The following is a 27107-nucleotide window of genomic DNA, read 5'->3' on the forward strand; positions in this document are numbered from 1 at the left end:
ATTTAAAAAACAACATACAATCATGAATTTTTTGAACAGCATTAACTTTTAATTAATACTATTGAACTAAAGCATCATTTACAACTTATTCTACATTTTTCTACTATTGTAAACATAAACGACCAAGTGCTGTTCCAAATGTTCGGTAGTAAGATTATATTGTAATGCTGATGCATTAATTTGTTCTGAAAGCGGTGCTGATATTCAAGACAAGAAAAGCGGGTTATAAGCTGTGAGCTATCTGGGGAAGTTAGCCTTGCATTACTGAACAACTGTTTCACCAGAGGGGACTGATGACCATAGATGTTAAGTCCCATAGTGCTCAGAGCCATTTTTGCTTCGCCAGGTATCCAGTCTAGCTTACCAAACTCCCAACCAGACTAACATTAATTATAATCTTTTAATAGTCATCTTACGACAAACGGTGATATATATACATAAAAAGAGAATTTAAATAAAAAGAAATAAATCAATTTATATTTGGACATTTATTTTAACATTGATCATTGTTCCGTTAAAATTTCAGCATATCAAACTTGATTCATAACTAAACTGGTGCCTTTTTTAGGATTGTGAAAATGTGAGTTTGTAATCTTATGGAACACATCAAATATGGAACCAAAATTGGGAGACTGCATACAACACTGCATTCATAAAATAACACAGGAAGAACGCTGAAACATATGCAAGAGGAAATTAACCACAACCAACTGATTCAATTTTCACCCAAAGTAGTTACGTTCGTAGCGCAATCCTGTCCGTCATGAAATTACCACACACTGGTAAACTAAATTCATACTAACTCTCTGTGAAATCTTCCCGAAAAGAATAGCTGAGGGCTACTTTGATGCTTACACCATATGCTTCACGTGGTCAACTTGGTTTCCACAAAGAGTAACTCCACAATAATTTTGATAATTAAAATAAATTACATCGAAACGAAATTTACAAAAGAAAAACCTCGAACTGGTTACTATCGTCTTACTATTAACCTGATGGGTCAAACAATTGTATAAGCACGTGGTACTGGTCTCACAAAGTACACCCCACGTGGGTTGAACATAAAGAAAAGTTGCTATACTGAAAAATATTGTCAAGACGAGACGTTATAATCTCATGCACATTCGCATTTAAGATTGATGATCTTAGTTAGAGTTACAGATCATCCACACGTGGTTCCACTTTACTCACAAAGTAGTCACAAAGTAACTACTGGAAGATATTCTGAACTTCACACTCGAATTACACTGCATTGCAATTTAAGATGACATAAGATATTTTAGATCTAAACCTGAAATAAAGGTGATTAAATTTTCAGTTAGGCTGAACTTAAGAAATCCATTGTCCTACGGACTTAGCAGAGACACGCTTAGCCGGAGATCTTACCGCTTCAGATGCTCGCCGCGGACCGACCGCCCCTAACGAGGGTGCTTCACAGATACAAACGGAAGTGACGAGAGAGGCAGCTTCCTATACCAACATGACAAGGGATGGACAGGGCCATACTAAGAATAGAAACCTCTTTGCTTTTAGAAAGCGTAGCTACCTGTTCCGACGTTGGTCCTACTGTTCTCCAGCAGACAGGCTTGTCTGCTACCGTCAAGGATGCAACTAGAAACACATTTGCTCATTCATTCTTTCACACAGAAGGGAAGGGGGATGACAGTATCTTATCATATACAGTATATAAAAGAAAGCGGATGTAGGTTCCGTATGAGACTGTGTGACATGAATTACATATAAACTGTGTTTTAAAGTGTAGTAGTGTGACAGATCGTTCTTGATTACGTGTAAAAGTAACACATTCCACTGCTCAGTCTCCTCCCAGATAGTCAGAAACACCACAATAAATTTAGAAGTGGAATGTATGCCATAAATGACAACAGTTTTAAGAAATTAACATGAAAGGAATCCAACAGAGACCTTTCAATATCTTCGATCACTCAAAACATTTTTGTAAGTAGAAAAGAACCGTTCTACATCAACTGAGGTAACTGGGCAGTATTTGAATTTGGGTGCTATGTTGGCACTTATTTTTTCTGGTAAAAGTTCACCCATCCCATTAATAAAACTATCAACGTGGCACAAGGGTTCACAGCATGGGTTATTGTTTAAAATGTTTTCAAACTTTCCTTTACGGTTTCTTGGGAATACATCCGGCAATGAGGAGTTCACTAGAATAATTTTATTCATTAACTGAACAGATTCATTCAACGCCAAATCTTGAGTTCCAAGCTATTTAATACTCGTGGGTGTATGGGAAAAATGAGTGCTAATCACAGCAATGTCTTTTTCAATACCGGAATCATTAAAAGTTTCCTTACACTGGCAACCTGCCAAAGCCTCTGGACTACAGAAATCGTCTACTACCCCTATATTGGCCTCGAAATGTTCATTATAAAACAATACAGCTTCGACCCACGTACCCTAACGGGTTACCACTGGTTCTGGAGGTAAAGGCACATTCGGTAGTTTTTCTTTGTAGGTTTTGATACTGGCGGGAGCCTTTAGAAACACTTTCTTTGTGGATGAAATTAGTTCGCTTACATTCACAAATGTTGAACGTACTTCTTCAGCAAGGCGATGTACTCTATTAGCAAAGCACTTCACATTCATCAAATTGGGGTAAAATACTGGAGGGTTTTTCTTGCTATGATCATACAGGGAGCAGCATCTGAAATGAACACAAACAGCCTTTCATCTGCAGAAGATGTACAGCCTGCAAAATGTTCCCCCAGATTCTACAGAAAATATTGGAATCATATTTGAAAGCAATAGACGAGGAACAAGAGGGGTTCATGAAACACAGATCCATTGCTCATCACGTATTTGTACTAAAAGAAACCATATCAACGTATGAATACTACAACAAAAATGGCAGTATTATTGTTGATTTTAACAATAGAATAAAGATACGGAATTTGTTGGGGGAAATTCATAAGTCTAGAATACCAGAGAAGATTACAAATCTTCTGACCGTGACAATGGAAGGCTCGGAGTGAATAGTACAAATGGAAGGAGAATGTTCCACGGCTTTTGACATAAAACGGAAGTCAGGCAGGGAGATGGAATATCGCCACTCTTGTTCAACCTAACAAGAAGAGAAGCACTAGATGTAGCAAGCAAGGCAGAAGTGGAATCATCACAGGAATAAAAATGAATAAATAAATATACTTGCCTTTAAATATGACGTAGGTTTCAACGCCGACAATCTAGATTACCTGTAAATAGTAGTACGAAAGCTATTTTAAAAAGTAAGGAAAGTTGGATTACAGGTAAAAATCTAGAAAACAAAATTTTTGGGGGTAGAGAGAATTTACAAGACAAAAAGGTGGGAAACCGTACAGATTGATAACCATATATTAGAGGAAACAGATTAGCTTAAATATCCAGTGGTGGTAGTTAACAACAGAAATGACGAAAAACAAGAAATAGAAGCAATGATCAAAGCGACATCCAAAGCGTCATATTCAATCAAAAAATTACTGTCATGCAATTTTTTTCAAGAGGAATTACCATTAAGAAAAGAAGGCCCAACTGCAGCGCAGGAAGAAATAAGGCGAGAACAATACAATACCTTTGAAATAAGCACAGCCAAGACCATCGGTAAGTGGCTAGACAGCATTAACAAGGCTAGTGGCGACCCGGCAAGAAAAATAAAAACCCAGCTATTACGAGGAAGCGGTTGGCTGAAGCCATACTGCGTGATGTAGAAGAGACACGGTGGGGAGAGTCACATCATATAAAATATTTTTGAGAACTAAATTAAGAGACCTCTCTCGTCTCGCAGTGGGCCACACCTGTGTGTGGAAAAATAGCGAAGACGTTGAGACCTTTACGTCTGCGAAGTGAGGGCGGTACGCTTCAAGTATTGTGGCGACAGATGTAAAGCGGTAGTTCATATTCCTGCGGGAATTTTTGCTGGCAGAGCATTGTGTACGTCGCTCCATCCCTTAGCGAGTGTGCAATAGCCACTATTTCGACTAAGAAAAATTTAACGTTCTACGGAACGCAGGAAAGTTGAGACTGAGTGATTCAGTCAAGGCCAGAGTAGGGAATTTAGCGTTTCAGATCCAGCAAGGAGACAATGCCGCCGCAGTTCCCGATTGGTAATGTACCATCACGCATTAGGCGACATTAAATGTTGAGTCAAGAGTTTGCTCACTCCAGCCTGCGTACGCTTTGAGTATAGAATTTCAATAGTTAAATACTAACATACCCTCCATTGAGTACGTGAGAGTTTTATTCGTTTAAAAGATAAAATTTCATTCTCCACCAACTCAGTACATTGAACAGCTACAACAACGTAGATGTAAATTTCACTGATGAAGATTTAATTGTTTTGCTAGTTATAACATTCTCATATATAGAGATAAAGATATAAAAATCACATATTCAATTTCTAAATGTTAATTATTTTGTTGAGAGTTGAAAGTAATTGAACTTGCTTGTTTTGTTTCACTTGAATCCTGAAAGCAGTGATAAATTAAATGTATAATGATAAAGGTAGAGGTTGTGTTGTCATTTTAGAAAAAATCCCAAACTCTCATTTATATCAATTTGTGCATTCTTGTTATGTCACAGCAGAATTTCTAATTAATTTGAGACGATCTGCACCTAACATCAGTGGTATTACAGGTCCAAAATTAATAGCTGTATATAATGTCTTTTTACCACCCTGGGCTTGAGAAGATATTCAGATAAGTCATCCACTTGCGCGCAGTCACAAAATAGCTTTATCCACAAGCACGTTACACAAAATGAATACACGTTACACAGTCATCTCTCTTCCGCTAACGTTCTATATTACTGCGTCGCGTGCCTGCAACACTGCAGGGAGCATTCAACCTCGCGGTGGGCAGTGGTCATAATATTTTGGCTCGTCAGTATAACTAAAAGAAATTTAGAATAACGAGACAAAATTCGTCGTACTGCTAGATCAAATATGCACTGAAGACCAGAAAAACGTCAAAATAAGACGTCTTGACGTTGAGTTATTCACTACAGCACCGCAGCATTTTGTTTAAGACAACTGTTACGTGCACATGACAGAAATTAAGAAAAAGAAGCAGTCGCAAACGGTTAAAAAATCGCTCACACCTGATAACTTGACTGGAGACAGAGCGAGTGAGAAGGAGAATGGCCTCCGGGACACCCTCTAGTCACATCAGGCTACAACAGCTGAGCATCCCATATGCTTGAGATAAGACAGGCAAGACACTAGTACTGATATGTGAACAGCAGAGACCTTCGTAAAACACAGAACGCACACTGTATTAAGAGCTCTAATAATTTTTTATTGCATGCCTGTTTGATTTGCGAGGACATTTCCAGAAACTGATCGTTATGAACATACGATTAAGCATGCCAGCAATGTTCTCCTGCACAGTAACCATTTTTATATCAGCTGTAATACATACAAAACTCCTCATTCTCTGACGGCTTAAATTATCTGATCAAAAGCAGTCCCTTTCAAGAGAAGCCGAACGGATTTTCTCAGGTGTTTCGGTACATATTCATAATATTTAGGTGAAGTTAATCGAAAACAAATTCTGCTCATCGCATCGTTAATGCGGCAGAAAGCGACGGTTTGTGTGCTGTTATAAACAAAGTGATTTTAAAGCGGAATTTTATGTGGTCATTCAATATTCGGTTCATCGACATGGAACATTAAAATTGTGATACGGTAATCTATTTACAGCATCAGTTTACCTTCCATTAGGAAAGTTGGTGCACTCAGCGACTGTGATATTATTTGTAAATTTTAGAGCGCAGCAATCAGTCGTCCTTTTTTGTAGGTTTTATTTGACAAATCCAGATTTCGGCTAGTGCCTAGCCATTATCAATGCACAATTTTCTAGTCTCGATACGTGTCAGTTCCCTGTTGTTCAGGCGTCAGTCACAGTTCTTTGAATAGTATTCAAAAAAGGATGACTGATTTCTGCGTTCTATAATTTATTAATAACTATTTATCTCATTTTCCCAATTCGATCCTCCTCACACAATACAACACCCTACATGTATTCCTCATTTATAGCCTTCGTATTTCGTAGTATACCATTTTACAATGCACCACGTTATTGTTAAAAGATTATTTCTTCTAGTTATGCAGATGTTACGGTTGCCAGTATGCAGTGTGGAGTGTTGACGTATCAGTACCCTCCGCCATGTAAAGGATGTGTTCCCTGTTGAACGATCACGAAATTGTTATGGAACAATTACAGAAATAGAAACACTGTATATCTCAAAGACAACAGTTTTTAGTGGCGCTACAGAACCCTTAACTGTGCATTGCTTTGTTTCCTCTTGGCGTCGCACATTATCCTTCTCGTGTAGAAGAAAAGATATTTTTGCCGTGATCTCGTGTTTCACGGAGACTTGACTTAAGGAAATAACATTCAACTAATGTTGAACGTCACCATCCAAACGCATGTAGAACACCATAAATAGCAGACTTTTTTTGGATATTTTTTTTTTTTTGGCAGGACAGCGAATTAGAAAGCAAATAACTGGATACATAAACTTTATTAATTTCAGCGTACCGGTATACATTTTGTAAGTAGGCTGTTTATGTTTTCTCTATGTAAGTAGGCTGTTTATGTTTTCTTATTGGCAACGTTACGTAGCGCTCAATATGAAAATCACTGGCTGTGCTGTGTGCAGTCTGTGGCTAGTTTACATTATTGTCTGCCATTGTAGTGTTGGGCAGCGGCAGCTGGCTGTGAACAGCGCGTAACGTTGCGCAGTTGGAGGTGAGCCGCCAGCAGTGGTGGATGTGGGGAGAGAGATGGCGGAGGTTTGCAGTTTGTCATGAACTGATATATATATATATATTATGATTTGTGATGATATTAAGGTAAATACATTGTTTGCTCTCTATTAATATCTTTCATTTGCTAACTACCCCTATCAGTAGTTAGTGCCTTCAGTAGTTTGAATCTTTTATTTAGCTGGCAGTAGTGGCGCTCGCTGTATTGCAGTAGCTTGAGCAGCGAAGATTTTTGTGAGGTAAGTGATTTGTGAAAGGTATAGTTTAATGTTTGTCAGGGCCATTCTTTAGTAGGGAGTTTTGAAAGTCAGATTGCGTTGCGCTAAAAATATTGTGTGTCAGGTTAAGCACAGTCATGTAAAATTGTTCAAAGGGGACGTTTCATATGTCGACCCTTAGCCTAGGATACCTCACTGGAATCTTCTGATTTTTTCTTGTAGTTTGTGTAATTAGTGTAGATTTTGTTTATTGCTAGCGCGTAATTGTAGAGAAAATCTCCTTTGTAGTTGCAGTCTTTCATTATTGTATAGTAAAACAGTTGTGGCATGCATGTAGATTTGCAGCAAGTATTTCGCAGCTGCGCTTGCAATTAACTAGATATTATTTTCAGTGCTATGTTAATGTGTTCTCTTATTTTTGATCTTCAAATTGTGTTTTTCTGTGTTGTCGTGTGAAATACTGTGACAATAATGGCGTGTGAAAAACGTAATACTAGGCTCCAAAGTAAACTGAGAAATGACAGTGAAGACGAAGGCAGTGTGTTAGCGCCGCAGAGTAATGAATTAACTGATGTTCAAAGTAGTAATTTGGTAATTGTGAATAGGGAAATGGAGCGGGCTGCAAACAATGGTGTAGACAGTGAAACAGGTAGTGAACAGGGAAGCATTATCGATCGATCGGTCGGCAACAGCTCGCCTCAGGAATCCGAAATGACAGGACACAATTTCGCAAATACTGTAGATTCAGGTTTTGGGTTATCACCGTTTTCTCAAATAAGTCAAGACGCATGTTCTGCTTGTCAAAATGTGAATGTTGCCGGTGCAAATGCACTGCCGAAAAGCGTAGAGAAACAGATTCCAGACACTAATACATTATTATTGCAATTAATGCAACAAATGGAACAAAATCAGAGACAAACACAGCAAAAGCTTGAAAAGTTAGACACAATGGAACAACACCAGAGACAAACACAGCAACAATTAGACACAGTGGAACAAAATCTCAAAAAGTTAGACTCATTGGAACAAACTCTCGAACAAACACGTGAGGATTTAACTGCTGAGTTACATAACATTGAATCGAAATGTCAAAAAGTCTGTAATGACGTAAAAACTCAAATTTGTGAGCATTTTCAACCTATTTTTTCGCGTCATGAAAATGCATTACAGAATCACGAAGCAGCCATAAAAGAACTGCAAACTATTGTTCATGAAAATCACAACACCTTGCAAGCTAAAATTGACTCAGTTGCATCTACCGATTCGGTTACGCAACTTGCAAAAACTCAGGATAACTTAAAGGACAAAGTAGATACTCTGAAACTTGGTTCAGAAAAACACGCTGAGGAAATAAGTACACTATCGGAGAAAGTAGCCGAACTTTCGGATCAATTCACTAACTTATCTACAAAGGTAGATGATAATCTGAATGACACAAAACCGGTAGTCTTTAATGACACAGAAGAGTGCGAACAAATTAGGAAACTGAAACAAAATCTGAATCAAATTAATACGCAACACCAAAGAGAAATCCGGGAAGTACAAGAACAGCTGACACAGGTAATACAAGAATTACGTATTTCAGAGGACACTCGCGCTCCAACACGGGAAGAGGGACTTAGAAACACGGAAAAGCTGCAAAATAATAACACAGGGCATTTCGGAAGTAATGAAAGAAATTGGGAATGTGCACAGAATTTTGAGATGGAACGGCCGACACGACCTAACAATGACCGATATGCGACTCGCCGACATGATGATTTTGACTATAAGCTGTTCATTACTACACGTAAATTCAAAACATTTAAGAATTCTGGCAACGACATTCATCCACAAGCATGGCTCCATCAATTCTCTCATTGTTTTCCTCCCAACTGGTCGTTGGAACACAGATTAGAATTTATGTGTGGCTACTTGGAGAATGAACCAGCTGTAAGAATGCGATCGGTCATTCACGATTGTCACAGTGAAGGAGAATTTTACCACGCCTTCCTCTCAGCATATTGGTCTCAAGCTACACAAGACCGCGTAAAACATAGCATCGTGATGATGAAACACTTTGAACAATCTGAATTTTCCAGTCTTGTCAAATATTTTGAAGACATGTTGCACAAGAATCAGTACTTATCAAACCCATACAGCCCCTCAGAACTCATCCGCATTTGCTTAATCAAACTGCCTGAACACTTACGGCATATTATTTTGGCAGGACGTTGCAAAGATGACATTGAAGCTTTTCAGGGACTGTTACAAGAACTGGAAATTGACACTGACAACCGCGGAACGCGAAAACAGGAGCAAAACAATCACTACAGGGCACATCCGTCACAATTCCGTGACGACAGAAACAATAACTGGACACGACAATTCTATTCTTACAACGTAAATCGTGACCAAAATAGACACCACCCGTATGACAACCGCTGGCAGAGTAGTAATAATTACAGGGAAAGATCACCTCGCCGCAGTAATGACTATCACAGAGACAATCAGAGAAACAGACAATATGGGAACCAAAATAATTATTATCAAGGGAGACAGAATAACTTCAGACGCAACGGTCCACCACGCAATTACGATTCCGGGAGAAATTCTCCACCACATGACCGACAAACAAGAAACTATGTCAACTACCGACATAACGACAGACCTGAATTCCATCAGAACTGGCGAGCTTTAAACAGAGCTGGGCCCTCTGGGCAAGGCGAATTTGTGGAAGTTAGGCCTCCTAATCCCAGTAACGGCGCGCGCCAACAAAGAAACAGACAATGACTCACACCGCAGGCAGCCGCGTGCGCCCGCTGGCTCAGGGAAAAATAACATTGACGCTAACCTTGAGCAAAATTCCAGTATTCTTTACCGACGTATACCACATGATAATTGCGTTAAAGTTGAAACTCTGCGTGCTAGGAAGAGTAAAGGGCTACACCACATTTCACATGTAAAACCATTTATTGACAGATAATCTGCCTTTTAACTTTGTCTTTGCAATAAAACGTTTCACTTCACGTTACTAGTATGCTTTAGAAACTGTTACCATGCAACAATGTTTGAAGTTAAATATCCAATCAAGAACCAAGAGAACTTATTTAAGCAGAAATGACGAATGCATTGTTATAGTAAACAGACGTCACAGTGTTATTGTGTGTGTACATTCTTGCTTGTTTGTTGCACGATTACGTAACGACTATAAGGCTCACATACTTAGAACATTTACTAGTACTGCTAATGAGATTTTAATGCAACATTTTGGTTTATTTGAAAATACATTCTGAATTTAAAGTGCTTTCTGAGAGATACCAGATGACACAGAGGTTAGTTTATGTGACAGCTACACGATTTTTATCACGACGCTACTAATGAGTGACAATTTACAATGTTGCTTTTGCGGTGTATCTGTTTTATATCTGCACAGTTTTCTGAATTCTTCTGGAAATCAAAACATGTTTTATTAGTAACTTTTGTGGTATAGCTACAAGGAGACAGCCTTTTCCATAGCACAACAATACGTTACAGCACAGTACTTTCATCATCACAACAATAAGCGTAATAACTAAGATATCTCTACGCAAAGCATTTCACTTTTGTTTATCATGAGGTAAGTACATTGGCTTCTGCAGAACTTAGCTTTCAGAGGACGATAACTACGACACTTCCACACAGATTATGTTGCAACAAGACGCACATTTAGCGCTACAGGACACGTATTTGAGTGATTAATTTTGTACTTGAAACATTTATTTTTAAAGATTTTTTAATTACAAAGAAAGTTTTCCGTGATACATTTCATTCCATTGCTGTAATTTGTAACACCTGAGGGCATAATTACATTTATCCTCAGGGGGGTACACGCTTACTTTGTGTACCATGTGTTTGGCAAGCACAAGGAGCCCTAGCTAATATGGTATTTGCTTATACAACTTTACACATCGGTACCATATTTCTCTAACACACAAATTACACAGCTATCTGATCATTTAACTGAGAGATAAACATGTTTTTTACTACATCAGTGACAGATGTTTACGCAATTACACCGTTGGATAACTTCACACTTATGAAACTGTATTTTGTCTGTACTTTGTAAACTGTTCATATTTTTTTTTGGAACCATTGTGATACTATGAGAGCTTTGAATGATGTATTTGGTATGGATTCATGATTTTTAAAGTACGTTTGAGGCAGCTGACACTTTTGACATGAGCAGAGAATTTTTTTAGGCTTGGAAATTATTGGAGGAAGTTACGACGATTTTGAGATTTGACTGAGGTGTTATGATGTTATTATTACGACGACGATGTGTATTATGTTGTTGAGGAATGTTTATTATGCTACGTATTTCTCATGATGAAATATTGAAGAAGTGTCGACGAATATGGATATGTATAATGAGGTAAGGAATAATGAGTAGTGTTTAGGGACTCTGATTTATGAAAAGGATGTTGGAAACCAAGAAACGTACTTTAAGAGTTATGAAATGTGTGTGTATATTCGTGAATGTATTACAACGCAGACGAAAATTTTTTTTGGACACTTATATTTATAGGATTTTGTTTCTACAGATTTGCAACGCTAATTCTTGACCTGTGAAATATTTTTATATGAGACTACCACGGTAGCAGAATCTCCTGTCGTAAATATTTCCGTACGAAAGTTAAGTGACCACCTGCACGTAATGCGTCGCGGGCACCCAGCTGTGTCAGACGCCTGGAGAAAAAGTCATTAGCGCGTGCCTTTCAGAGCACAGGAAGAAAGAAAAAAAAAGAAAGGGAAGGCCATTATCCTGGCCATTGTCATTCCTTTAGAGAAAGCATCGCAAAAACGACACGGTCGAACTTGAAAACATATGATTACACTAGCTCTTAATTTACGATATTTACTGAAATGCCTAATAAAATGACAAGAAATATTTTTACATCTGCACACCTGATTATGACAAGCGTCTTTCTATGAGAGTTGAGAGAATTTCTACTAACTTACGAAATGTCACATGACTACTGAATGATATTTTTATGCTTTGCTTTTCATAGTTGCTTATTTCATTTGACATCTGTTTTCCAGCTGTGTTGCAGCATTGCTTTTATAAAAAAAATGCATTTGCTAATGTGAACACTTTCTGTCAACAGATCTATTAAATAATTATTTTATGATCCACATTCTTTAAAAAAGGAGCACTTGGAAAGGAAAGAACAATAAGAAGGAACTAGTAACTGCATTCATAATTTTCTTTTCAAGTAATTGGTAACTTTTTGGTAGAATAACTTCTTGTGGTGCACCACTTTAATTACTTAGACATTAAGATGTGATTATACATTTCCCTTATCTGCATTGTTATCTTTAGTGTACTATTTTCTCTGCTTGAGCTATGTCATGTTTAGGTATAAGTTACTGCTGTTTGCCAGGCATCGTGTTACTGAATTTTAATTTGTGTTACTCTGCTAAGCCAGATTTAATTTTTTGTTTACTGCGCATTGGCTCATATTAGTTGTAATTTTGCATTTTATCTGTTAATTTAGATTTACTGTAGCTTGCTTTGCAATTTTCCAACTTTTTGGTCATTGCTGTTTGTGTTACTTATTTTGTGCTGCTGCATTGCCTCGTCCCTTAGTTTAGCATCTGAGCTCAGTAGATTTAAGTTAGCTTAAGAGGGGGTAGCCTCTAAGAGAATGAGTTGCGATGAATTGGAAGAAATGCATTGAGAAAACAGGTTTAGGTAGGATTTTCTTGGAAATAAATGTTGAGGTAAGAAATTTGTGAACATATAAATACAGAAAGCATGCTTAGATAGAATTTTTTTTGGTGGAAACAAAGGATGAAATAAGAGGAAAGATATATGAAGTTTTGGGTTGGACTGCAGTACCAAATGTTACACTGAAAACGAACCCTGTCCTTTCCTATTGGTGTTATCCCACTATGTGTTTGTGTACCCTTGAGTATTTGTTTTCTTCCTGTCTCTGTGTAATGTTTCATAGAATTTTTTTCTCTTCTAATACTAAGCTATATTCACTATGAGGAGGAATACTGTTATCCTCAAATATAAGTTGCATTAATAATATGTTATTTTCTTTGTAAAGTTGTTTACAATTCTGTTCTGTTTCAATGTTCATGTGTGAAATTAATGTTTCGAAAACTATTCTCATTATTTTATGTATGTACTTATGTCACTATTTTTGTAACACTGATGTATATGTTTATTTCTATTCTTTTGTAAAGCCCCTATTACTACAAATGTTATCTGTATTATTATGTTTTTAATGATGTATTTTGTACCTTTGTTATTGTATTCTTATGTTATAAAATTGTAATTGTCACCAGTTCATGATATTATTAACTTCTTAGTTACATTTCACTGCACACGTTTCTGTTGGTCATAGTACATGGACAATATGTGAGAAGTAGGGACTGATAGTGTTTGCACGTGTGTTGGTAATTCAGCAAGGGACTGGATAACAGCATTGCTGGTTCTAAGGACAATTAAAAGAAAAACTTTCTGAGTGCACAAGTGGTGGTTTATGGACTTGCTATATTCTCTGCAAGAATCTTCGATGGTGATTGTGCACCTGCACAGTCGCAACGGATGGCTGCTGGCCGTCTCTACCAGGACTACAGTGGGTCTGCACCTCTGGTGGCCCACCAATACCATTATCTCTACAAGGACTACAGTGGGTCTGCATCTATGATGACCTACCAATACCATTATTTCTACAAGGACTGCAGTGGGTCTGCACCTCTGGTGGCCCACCAATACCGTAATCTCTACCAGGACTACAGTGGGTCTGTTCTGTGTTGACCTACCTACCAATATTCTTCCAAACTACGACTGACTCTGCTGTGGGTTTGCTCTGTTGTGGCCCATTACCTGTATGCATGTCAAGAGTCAGCACTGTCTTTCCGTTGGGAGGACAACACTGCTTCTTCAAGACTCCATGGAAATCCACTACTTCCGTGTGCATTTTCTTTTACTGCTCAGACTTTGAGAAAAACACTGCTATTCTCCTGTTATGTACGATTAGGACTGTCTTTATGGACTGTGAGACAATTTTAGCTTTTGACCAACATTGTATTAATAAGTGTGTGCATTTTATATCTTTGTTACTGTAATTGTGAAAAATTTTTGTCAAATCTGTATTGGCCACTGCCCCATCCAATTTGTAAAAATTTTAGTGGGGAGCATGGGGGCTATGTAAGTAGGCTGTTTATGTTTTCTCTATGTAAGTAGGCTGTTTATGTTTTCTTATTGGCAACGTTACGTAGCGCTCAATATGAAAATCACTGGCTGTGCTGTGTGCAGTCTGTGGCTAGTTTACATTATTGTCTGCCATTGTAGTGTTGGGCAGCGGCAGCTGGCTGTGAACAGCGCGTAACGTTGCGCAGTTGGAGGTGAGCCGCCAGCAGTGGTGGATGTGGGGAGAGAGATGGCGGAGGTTTGCAGTTTGTCATGAACTGATATATATATATATATATTATGATTTGTGATGATATTAAGGTAAATACATTGTTTGCTCTCTATTAATATCTTTCATTTGCTAACTACCCCTATCAGTAGTTAGTGCCTTCAGTAGTTTGAATCTTTTATTTAGCTGGCAGTAGTGGCGCTCGCTGTATTGCAGTAGCTTGAGCAGCGAAGATTTTTGTGAGGTAAGTGATTTGTGAAAGGTATAGTTTAATGTTTGTCAGGGCCATTCTTTAGTAGGGAGTTTTGAAAGTCAGATTGCGTTGCGCTAAAAATATTGTGTGTCAGGTTAAGCACAGTCATGTAAAATTGTTCAAAGGGGACGTTTCAATTTACACTCTATCTTTACATTTGCTTGGGGTAGTTTTAATAACATCCAACTTAATTATTAGCTTACAATTTAAATCTGTATTTAAATCATCTAACTCTTTCTCCAATCAATCATTTAACAAGCACAAGCACGCACAATCTTGAATTCTAATATATATCTAATTTTTCTCCTTTAACAATTAGCTCTTCTCGTTCTTCCAGTTCTTCTATCAGAGTGTATTCACGAATTTTAATTTTGCCTCTTATTTCCGGTGTCCCGTCTACTGAACTACAAGCCGAGTGGGAAAAGAGCTATTGGAAGACCTCGAAAAAGATGGAATGATTTTGTTTGTGAGTTCGCAACAAGCAACAGCCTAATCCTTAAAAGGATGATGATGATGAAGATGATTTCCTGTATTACACTATTGTTAAAACATTCCACGTCTTCCTGGAAATATGTTGATAGCTCTTGCTCCCCAAATTCTTGTGAGATTTTCGTATAAAACTTTAAGTTTACAACTTCCACAAATGAACGCCCATTGAATGTAGTTATCGTTCAGTTTTTAACTCTGCAAGGGACTCATCTGTTGCACAACATCCATCCTGTCAGCTTTAGATACATGTAACCATCCTTCTTAAGCTGATTTAAATGGGAGTGGATGTTAATAAAAAAAATGGTGTATCCTATAGTATAGTAAACATCTATTGATCCATTGATTCCTGCGAGCTCTCCAACGTATGACAACTTCCCACTACAGTAAATGCCTATTGTCGCTACACGCCATTCATGTCCATATCTTTCCATACACCGTTTTTAAAGTAATGTGTGAACTTCGCCTGCATATCTGCAGAGCTTCTTATTTTTTCAATAACTTTTTAGATCCATCCTTCATGGCAAGTGTTTTCGCCAGATATTCCAGTTTTCGTTCTTTTAGCTTGTCCTCTTACAGTTTCAGTTTTCTTGTACATATACATTACACACTGACTGTACTTAGGGGTGGAATTTATTTAATAGAGTATGGATTAAGTCTGTTCGATACATTTCTCCTTTTCCTAAGAGTTGTGGATTAACTTTGTTGATGGGAATCAACCCTGACTCGCCAATGTCTATTTTTGATGCTATTACGGAAAACAATGTCCTAGATTGAGAAAAATGTGTTTTCTCCAGCTTTAACGTAACAGTTACGTAAAACACGTATACTGTCGTCTTTTTCAGAGTTTGTATTAGCAACCTCCACTTAGTTTACAGGTAGAGAATTGAAACTACAGCCAAACGGAACATAGTGCATAACCTTTTCTCGGTCTTAATTGCTTTGCAGGTGTGCTTCTACACCAGTCAACTTTCCTGTGTCCTTAATACCCCCCCCCCCCACTCCCCCCTCTTCCACCCATCGCCTGACCCCAGTACACAGACTGACAAACTGCAAAACGAAATATCGAAATCTTTAATAGGGAATGGTTTAAGTCCGCTCAGGGCATTGGTTCCTTTAGGAAATATTCTTCTCAGCACGGAATTTCGATGCACTGTAGATGACTTTAATAAGGTACTTTACAAGAATTGAGGAAATAAATATGTTTCCCCCAGCTAAAATATAACACTTACGTATAATACCAGGTGTCAGCCGTGGCTAACAAGAAGAGACAGAACCGTAATTCCAACGAAAAAATATTAACTTGCTAATCATATTTTACTGTCGTCGCAAGTTGCTCTACAGGTCCCACAACACCATCCTGAACAAAATGGTTCAAATGGCTCTGAGCACTATGCGACTCAACTGCTGAGGTCATCAGTCCCCTAGAATTTAGAACTACTTAAACCTAACTAACCTAAGGACATCACAAACATCCATGCCCGAGGCAGGATTCGAACCTGCGACCGTAGCGGTCTTGCGGTTCCAGACTGCAGCGCCTTTAACCGCACGGCCACTTCGGCCGGCCCATCCTGAACAATGTAGTGGTGTTCCTGCTCGGCACTCCAACAATTTGGCGCAAGAAGTGGTTCTCCTTAACCCAGGAAGTCATGTCCTAGAATCTCGAAAACGCATCACACAGTTGGCAACACTTCCATGTATTCGCAAAGCCCGTTAGTTTCTAACTTAAAGCTGAGCTTAGCTCTGGTGTCCACAATGGATCAAATGGCTCTAACCTCTATGGGACATCTGAGGTCATCAGTCCCCTAGAGTTGTAACTACTTTAATCTAACTAACCTAAAGACATCACACATATCCATGCCCGAGGCAGGATTCGAACCTGCGACCGTAGCAGCCGCATGGTTCCGGACTGAAGCGACTAGAATCGCTCGGCCACAGCGGCCGGCTGCCCCCAATGACTCTACATCATTATTTCCTACTCCATGTAATCTGTACCTTACGGCGATAACAAAGCATGATTAGCAAGTTAAATTTTTTTCGTTTGGATTTACAATTCTGTCTTCTCATTAGGCTTGGCTGATGCCTTGTACCAGTAACTTAGTGAAATTGCACTGACTCCTATTGTCAGCTCGGTTGGCAAGGCTGCTGCCCTGGCAATTCAGCCGAAGGCCTGCAGGCCGCTGTCTGGCAGGCAATGACGTGGCGTGACAGCATGGCCTGACACTGGGTTAGAGCCTCCTCGATCCCACTCAGAACATGACATTGACCCGTGCTGTCCCATCGATATGTACCGCACTGTCAGAAGTCGTGTAGTCACATGCTCCCAGCCCCACTGGACAGGTAGGCCCCTAGCACCAGAAGTGCCCACAGAGTCAGTCAGGAATAGCGCCACAGAACGGCCCTCTCACCTAGCAGTGATGACAGAGAGACAGACGCCATGAGATGTACTGCTGACGGAAGACCCTCAGTCTACCCATCAGCGATGTGGCAGACAACCAAAGCCAAGTCCAACGAGTGGCAGGTCGCAGTTACTTGGGTGGTCATCTGTGGCTGTGCTAGTGTGAGCTTAAGGAAAATTTTAATGTCTTCCCCTTATCTATTTCTAACACCCGTGAGCCTGGTTCTGTTCTGTCTTCCTACCTCAGTTGTGTTGCTTGTTGTTTTTGTTTTTTTGGGGAAGGAGACCAGCCAGTGAGGTCATCGGTCTCATCGGATTAGGGAAGGACGGGGAAGGAAGTCGGCAGTGCCCTTTCGAAGGAACCACCCCGGCATTTGCCTGGAGCTATTTGGGGAAATCACAGAAAACCTAAATCAGGATGGCCGGACGCGGGATTGAACCGTCATCCTCCTGAATGCGAGTCCAGTGTGCTAACCACTGCGCCACCTTGCTCAGTCCACAGTTGTGAGAGGACACTCCATGACTGTTTAAGGAAATTGGTGTTCAACCTACAGGCAGGAAGATACCATCTCACACTTGCAGAGTTCAGAAGAGTGCAGTAGTATGGAGAGGGTGATGTAATCACACAATGATTTCAATGTCGGTTCCACTACACTCCCTGTAAAGGAAACGTTATCGCTAACAGAAATTAGTGTACTGTTTCACGCATAACCATATGTTACCAAAAAAATGAGTTTTCATTGTTAAGATTTATTTGTACTCTAAGTATGAGTTCATGACATAGCAGTGTTAGCAAAATTACGTACAGGATGGTAAAACATTGATACTGAGTTTTCACAACTGTGAAGAGAAATTCCTAACTGTTATAAGGTTCTTCAATGGCAAAGCACTTTTCAGTGGCTGATCAATAATTATTATTAGTTCAGATATCTCGTGATTCTGCTTCAGTTAAGCCCGACAATCGTGAATATGGTTAACTACAGGTCATGGTTGAATGTCCAAAAAAGTAGGAGAGATGGAGACGATCGCAGTTCTGAGTGTCAGTTGAATATCACTTGCAGGTGTGGTGGGAGTGCGCGTGTGTTTACCTTGTGTCGGCGGCGGAAGTGGTGCCTGTCAGCGCCAGCTGTGAACCTCAGAATCTATTCTAAATCTCTCTCGACTGTTAAACACCAGTCGGATAAATTTCCTACATCTTCGGCGAGTGGAGACTCCTAGTTATTCCCTATCTAAGTTAGCTGGCATGGTACACGCTATTTGGCTGGAATAGCATATACGTCGTTGCCCTCAAATCGCTCGCAAGTGTTAACTGTCATTGCTCAGCGCGATTCTCTGTACTAGGAGACTTTGCAGTTTCAGTCCTTACGAGTTAAGACGAGCCTATGAATAAGTGTTCACATAATGTCTCCCGCAGTCATCTCAGCGCAACACGAGTCGCTATGTTCAAATACTCGACGATTTTCTGCAGGAGAAGAGCCTATTACTCTGTCTGCAATTTGCCTAAACCAAAGATGGTGGACATGCGTTTTCTTTCTGGCCAATCAGGGCATTCGTACTTGTTAAAACTCCACCCACTAGAATTTTTGTAGCCTATCACAGGCGTCTCTTCTTTCATAGGCCAGGGTTTAACAACTGCGAGGTAATACTGAGGAAAACAGCTTTTTCTTTCATACGAGTTTTAAGACAGGTGGCTACAATGAGTCACCAATGTTTTAAGTTGGGATCTCCCGCCATGTTCCTGTAGGAAAGCTTTCCGAAGGATCGTCGTAAGTCTGGAATCGCGCGACCGCTACGGTCGCAGGTTCGAATCCTGCCTCGGGCATGGATGAGTGTGATGTCCTTAGGTTAGTTAGGTTTAAGTAGTTCTAAGTTCTAGGGGACTGATGACCTCAGAAGTTAAGTCCCATAGTGCTCAGAGCCATTTTTTTGATCGTCGTAAAAGCAGGCAGAAGGGCTGCTTTTGCCAGTGTCCTACCCAGTAGCGGCGGCGTCTCATTGTGTTCGCTAGGTATCCGGTGGTGAGGGACTTTTAGCCGCATGGGACGACGTGGCGTCGTAAAACTCTCCTTGCCCTCAGAACCGCATCTCGTAGCTCGAGTCTGGGAAATTACTTGTGTGAAATTACTACTGTGAGTGTTAGTGGTTTACATTCGCGAAATGCTGGCTTATTTATTACACCTGCATATTAAGAAAATTCGTTCAGTTTCACATAAGTATGCCATGTGACATATCGAGTTAACCAGAATTGTTTCAAGGATTCAATGTAAGGAGTGTTATTTGTGTGACACCTTCTGTGTCGTAATAGTACAGCAACGATGATGCTGGTATTTGAGACAGATCTGCGTTGAAAATAATGTCTCCAGATCCATTACACAGGACGTCTCAAACCTTTCGGGTCAAACTGAAGCCGGTGATGGTGGGTCCAAAACCGATTATAGTGACGATTCCCGGCGGGTTCGGGGATTTTCTCTGCCTCGTGATGACTGGGTGTTGTGTGATGTCCTTAGGTTAGTTAGGTTTAAGTGGTTCTAAGTTCCAGGGGACTGATGACCATAGATGTTAAGTCCCATAGTGCTCAGAGATATTTGAACCATTTAATTATAGTGAGATAGGGAACCAACAGTCGGAAATGTGTATTTATTGTGATCTGGACATACAAAGTGCAAACTGTATAACAACAATGTATGCTCATAGTAATTGTTCAAAATGACGACCGCCAGTCTCTTTACGTGCATAACAACAGTGCATGAAGGTCTGCCACACTTAAAGGTCTCTGGTGTCTGTTGTACCAGAAGACACGCAGATTGGACTCTAGCAACATTGTACACAGTAACACACCTCACCATGGACACATTACAAGTTATCTGATGCAATGGACAAATGAAATCAGGGATAGTGGTGTGTGTTGGCACAGGCTAATGCGCCAGTGAGATGCATGCAGTCGTCACATGACACATGTGCCATCAGCTAAGTTGTGTACAGTACGTCTGTTTGGTTTTTATCACCCACTGCATTTTCCAGTGTGCAACAGACACCTGGGACCTTTGCGAGAGTGCATCAGGCTGCATGCGCCATTGCAATACATGCACTGAGACTGGTGATTGTCACTTTGAACAAGAACTATCAGCTATATTGCTGTTATGTGGTGTATGCTGTGTATGTCCATAACACAACAGATATGCATTTCCAACCATTTGTTCCCTTTCTCAGTTTAACAGGTTGTGGACCCACTATCAGCTGTGTCAGTTTCACCCAAAATGGTGGAGATACCCTGTATATCTGTTGCAGGTAATGATATTTCCACTGCACATGTGAAAACTGTCTTAATTCATCCATGCATAAAAGCAGAGCCTACAGTTCACAGTTTACTCCATATTCCTAACTGTCTTTCTGCAGCTCACACAATATGGCGCTCATATTAATTTGAATTAATTACCTGTGTCTTTACAGATGTAAACCAACACACCATCTATACCATCACATGAACAATCAGTGTTCTCCTCATCAACGCCCTATCACTCGATTGTTCAATTTAGATGGTCGAAAATAGGCTCTATAAATATTATAGCAAAGATATACACAAATACAATGAAACATTTATGTTCAGACTCATGTATCATTTAATATTTTTACCTTTATTGCTAAACACAGTGCATAAAATAAAATTATGAAGGAAAAAGTATTTATATAAGCTCCCTAGAGGTGCATCTTTATATAGTGCAGGAAATCGCTCAAAACTTGGGTTTTCAAAAAGTCTATGCCCATTGAGTTTAACACGTATTGACTCATGCCCACAAAGTGCAGGAAAGTACTATAACTGGGAGTCTTCTTCAGACATTTAGAAACAATAGATATGACTTTTAGATGAATAGTGTGACAATCAGTGAACGCTGGTTTCATCATTATGAGCCTGAAACAAAATGTCAGAGTATGGAATGGTACTATTACGATTTATCATTAACAAAGAAAGGAATGATCATGTAATCGCCTGAGAAAATTATGTGAAAAGTTTTCTGGAATGCAGTGGGTTGCATTCTTGCCATTTTTCTTGAACCTGGGCAGCTCATAAATGGTTTCCATGGCATCCAGACACCTTTCAAGCTGTGCTGCACACTTCTTAATCAATGCGTTGGGAAGAAGATCATGCTGCAGCAAGAAAACATGTAGTTTCTTTTTGCTTGTCACACTGTGGGTAAATTTGCGACATTTGAGTGGGAAAGTCTCCAACATGCTCCCTATCGCCTCGACTTGGCCTCTCCAATCTTTTGGGTTCACTGGAAGAATGACAGTGAGGCCAACACTAAAGGTTGCTGGAGGGCAGCCCAAAAATGGTGCGTCAGTGTCCATGGGAAACCATAAAGAACTTCTACTGCAAAGCAGTTTTCAGACATACAGAGAGACGAAAAAGATTGCAAAAAAATTTAAATTATGTTGCAAAGTTACATAAAAGCCTGTAGATAAAAAATTATGTTCCTACTTTGTCTAAAAAATAAACGTCAACATTTAGAACAATTGGTGATTCATGATTTTCACTAAGACATTTGTGGAAAATGACGTGATAGGTCACATACAGAGGACTATATTTTGTCCATAAAAATGATTTCCAAACCGTTGTGTGTGTGTTATGTGCGTGAGTGAGAAGTACCATTACTTGAATTTAAGTTTTAAGACAAAGAGAGTTGCTGCAAAGAGTAGAGAAATTGAATTATCTGGGTGTTCTGCTTCTCAAACTTCTGTGTGTCTTGCCAGCTTTTATTACTTCTTACACGTGAGATACTGAATCCAACATTTTTCAGAAGATCTCTTCCATTTGTTCAACTTGGTAAGTGATCCAAACTGTTGAACTGTGCTGAAGAATTTATCGATAAATAGTCTTTAACGAGTGTACATCATCGATGAATTACGCATCCATAATTCTCTTACAAGGACTCTCAATCTACTTTCATTCCCCATAACTAGATTTATGTGTGGAATTTGAAGTTTCACCACCACTCAGAGTACTCAATGAAATTTCAAGTGTCTAGTCAGTTATTGTTTACTTCCAAGCATGGTATTTCAACCAACTGAAATGCAGTTGTATATGCAGATTCTTTGAATACAACTCTTGCTTTTCTTTCATTACAACACATACGTACACTATGTGATCAAAATTATCCAGACACCTGGCTGAAAATGACTTACAAGTTCGTGGCGCCCTCCATCGGTAATGCTGGAATTCAATATGGTGTTGGCCCAGCCTTAGCGTTGATGACAGCTTCCACTCTCGCAGGCATACGTCCAATCAGGTGCTGGAAGATTTCTTGGGGAATGGCAGGCCATTCTTCACGCAGTGCAGAACTGGGGACAGGCCTGGCACGAAGTCGGCGTTCCAAAACATCCCAAAGGTGTACGATAGGATTCAGGTCAGGACTCTGCGCAGGCCAGTCCACTACAGGGATGTTATTGTCGTGTAACCACTCCACCACAGGCCGTGCATTATGAACGCGTGCTCAATCGTGTTGAAAGATGCAGTCGCTATCTCTGAATTGGTCTTCAACAGTGGGAAGCAAGAAGGTGCTTAAAACATCAACGTAGGCCTGTGCTGTGATAGTGCCACGCAAAACAACAATGAGTGCAACGTAACACCACCGGCTCCGAATTTTACTTCATTGCTGGCAGATGACGTTCACCAGGCATTCGCCATATCCACACCCTGACATCGGATCGCCACATTGTGTACTGTGATTCGTCACTCCACACAACGTTTCTCCTCTGCTCAATCGTCTAATGTTTACGCTCCTTACACCAAGCGAGGCGTCGTTTGGCATTTACCGGCGTGATGTGTGGCTTACGAGCAGCCGCTCGCTCATGAAATCCAAGTTTTCTCACCTCCCGCCTAACTGTCATAGTACCTGCAGTGGATCCTGAGGCAGTTTGCAATTCCTGTGTGAGGGTCTGCCTATTACATATTACGGCTCTCTTCAACTGTCGGCGGCCTCTGTCAATCAATAGACGAGGTCGGCCTGTACGCTTTTGTGTTGTACGTGTCTCTTCACGTTTCTACTTCACTATCACATTGCGAACAGTGGAACTAGGGATGTTTAGGAGTGTGGAAATCTCGCGTACAAACGTATGACACAAGTGACACCCAATCACCTGATCACGTTCGAAGTCCGTGGGTTCCGCGGAGCGCCCCATTCTGCTCTCTCACGATGTCTAATGACTACTGCGGTCGCCGATATGGAGTACCTGGCATTAGGTGGCAGCACAATGCACCTAATATGAAAAAAGTATGTTTTTGGGGGTGTCCGGATACTTTTGATCACACAGTGTATATGAGACAGTCATTATGTTTCAGTTTATATTTTAAAAAATGGTCTCATGTTGTACCTTTTTTGAGCAGTGTGGCACCAGCAGACTATTTTTTATATCCAAAGACCAAAAGGCATATGAGAGAGAGAAGTTGTAAACCAATCCAAAAAAATTTAATATTCTCCTTTCCAGCATTTCCTTCTTTCTACCCTGAAGAAGAAACACACATGTCCTGAAAGTATTTCTTTCTTTTAAGTGTGTCCTATTGACACTTTAGTTATTTTTCCTCCTGAAGATAGGTATGGTCAGCTATGTTGTCTCTTTGAAATTTTATCTGTTTTCTCAACTGAATTTTCCATTTGCTACTACTGTAAGTAAAAGTAGGCTGCAGTTTAACTGACAATTTTGTGAAGGCTTACCAATCTGTATACATCTGTAGTTAAATGAGGAATTTATGTCAAAAGCTGCCACATAATGTCTTCAGTATTTTGAGAACTGGCAGCTGCACTTTATTAGTTCTCAGTCTTTTTGAACTAAATTTTATTAAGTGAACAGCATCTTCTTCATAGCCTTGAAGGCATATAGGAGTATATAAGTGTCTGTAAGAGAGTATTGGCTATTTTATATCATTTGTGAGTGGTACGTGGATAAGATATCGTTTTGTTTCATAAGTGCCTAAGGCTGTAGCTCAACGAAGTTACTGGGTTCAAAAGGAGATCCACAGGAACAAGCCAAGTATTTGATCATTTGGTGACATTTATGAGCCTTGTCCAATAGCTGACACAATGTAACTTTACACTGACTGTAACCCTCTGGTATATCATTCTTCTGGTCATAATGAAAGCCAGTTTACTTTAAGTCCACACCGAGTAAAAGTACTTTTTTACGATGTGGAGACACCCTAAAGTAATGTTTTGGGCATGTAATGTAGCCTTATTGCAGTGCATATTTACTATTTCTTTCTGACACTGTTAGTCATATAAAGATAACATTTTATTAATTTTCCACGTTGGTGTAATGTTCACAAACAGTAGTGCACACTGTCTACATTTCATGTCTATTGAATTATTTTATACTATAAATATTAGCATATTATGGGACTCAAATAAGTAAACAAATCATTTTGTATGTCATACACAATAATTTTCACTTAATTGTGTCTTATAATCCATTATACTCTAAGAACTGTTAACATCCACTTACACAATACAAGATTGTAATATTTTTCTAATGATTTCTTCTTTCTGTTACAGTTTTGGACGTATACCTGTTGGTGGTTGTCTACAGCTTTCATCAGTTTTTGTGCGAAAGAGAGAGAAGTGGAACTGTTTAACTGCATTTCAGTGACACTACCTGCCAGTACCTAATGTTGTATGAGACCTGTCTGATTATTTCCATGTTAAATACAAATAAATAACATAATACAAATGATTTGGAAAGAAGCCTGTGATATAGCAGCTGAACAATACAGAAATTTATTTTTATTCAGTTTAATTAATTTCACAGATGAACTGTGTAACTTAACCTAATTCTTAAAGGCAATAAATAAAAAAATTATAATGATAGATAACAGTGACACTTAAAAAATTGTTGCAGGAATGTCTGCAGGAATTCTGCAAAGACATTGCTCATATTGTACAAGGCATGTATCGTAAATGCTCTACTTTAATTAAGGACCCTTTCATCACAAGAATTTATGTAAGGTTAGTGAATGCATTGGTCTCAATTGCATCACAAGATCTTTGTTTAAATTCACGTGGTATACGATATATTTCCCAGACAAGACAATCACAAATTTCTTCTAAAATTTATTCACACAATATGTAAGTTACATTGTAATACTAACTGGGGTGACTAAGGACACGAATTGTAAGGGATGGTCCTGGCTGTTTGATCACTGCTAATCGGACGTCAGATAGCTAACTTTACTCTTATTCAGCCAAGACTACATCACTCTTTCCAACAAGATCTCCTGTTTAGTTTAGGCAGAGTTTTATACAATATGGAGCTCTAAAAGATGAATAGTATGAACGCTATCGCTCCTGTAATCGATATGGGTTCAAAAGTTTATCCGTATTAGTGTTTCTGAACAATACCATTTTGGATTTCTATGCTTGCTATTTCAAATGCTAGAATATCACCAATGTTCCTTCATAAGTCTCACCAAGGCTACCTGCATCTCAGTCAGTCATGGCTATTTTTTGACCCTTCCTCATGCTCCCACCCCAGACAGCATTCGTTTTGTGCAGAAAGGTGGTGGCCTATCATCCACAATGTGCTAGCAATGTAACTCAAACCTTCGCACACTAGGAAGGAACAACTAAGCAAATAATGATTTAGTGACATGATAACGATTTAGGCTGAGCAATGAACTAAAATTTGTACCAGCACCAGGACTTGCACCCATGTGTCCTGCTTACTGTAATCCGTTCATCATAAGAATAAACCTGATGTAAACATTGCAGTGTGTATTCTTCCGCGTTTGCAGGAACCTCATTGGATTTCCGCTTCACGTGGGACTGCAGCCAAGCTGCCTCGAGTTCTGTCAAGTAGGATAACAAGGACACGTTTTGCGCTGTGCGTTAGGCGCACATCGACTTGGCGATAATACGGAACAACAGCTTTACCGGCGCCTTTAACTTGAACAGCTCTGGCCGTTCAGCTGGTACAGCTAGCCTGCAGTGACCTGGCCAGCTGCAGTTCAAACGTAAAAACAGATGAGCAGAGGAGCAATACAGCTTCGAAAGTAATTTAATTTTTAAGGAGAATAAAATAATACAGTGCAAATCTCCCACTATACCCTCCTAAGACGACTACAACAAAACCGCAAAACGTTATCCTTTTTAGTTAACGTTCTATTGTAATTAAAAACAAGAATGATGAAAATTTCTCTGACTTAACCACAGCGTAATTTTTCTGCAGAAGCTGTGTATAACGTAAGAGAGTACTGGAGGATTTCACCGTGTAGTTGAATATTGAAGCCACTGAAGGTATTACTTACAGGCAGTCGTCTGGTAATCTAATAGCTCCTTCCTTATTCGAATCCAAGAAGTACATTTCAGTTCTGGAAGTGTCACCTGCTGCGTCGATAGCGAACCTATGAACAATAGAATCCACGAAGCCAACTAGGGGCAGCATTTTCTCTTCTTTTATGGCGAGCCATTCTACATCCCGCCAGCATTCACAGTGACGTGAGAAAAAGCTGGGTGCCTTAGTTCCAGTACGTCTGGCAGCTTAACAATCTTCGGGCTAAATCCCGCAGCTTTGGCTCCAGATCAGCTCAGCTGGGTTCATATTG

The 27107-nt window shown here is 39.6% G+C and overlaps 1 protein-coding gene across 1 annotated transcript in view; it reads left to right on the forward strand.

The window, feature by feature from the left end:
• The window catches only part of LOC124805240, a 329228-nt gene extending 303935 nt beyond the window's left edge, over nucleotides 1-25293 (forward strand). The window contains exon 6 of the mRNA XM_047265748.1: nucleotides 25063-25293. Within this exon, the coding sequence (XP_047121704.1) occupies nucleotides 25063-25142 (80 nt within the window). The 3' untranslated portion in view covers nucleotides 25143-25293. The remainder of the gene's footprint in view (nucleotides 1-25062) is intronic.
• The last annotated feature ends 1814 nt before the right edge of the window (nucleotides 25294-27107 follow it).

This window comes from Schistocerca piceifrons, chromosome 7 (genome assembly GCF_021461385.2).
Source record: "Schistocerca piceifrons isolate TAMUIC-IGC-003096 chromosome 7, iqSchPice1.1, whole genome shotgun sequence".
Classification (NCBI taxonomy): domain Eukaryota; kingdom Metazoa; phylum Arthropoda; class Insecta; order Orthoptera; family Acrididae; genus Schistocerca; species Schistocerca piceifrons.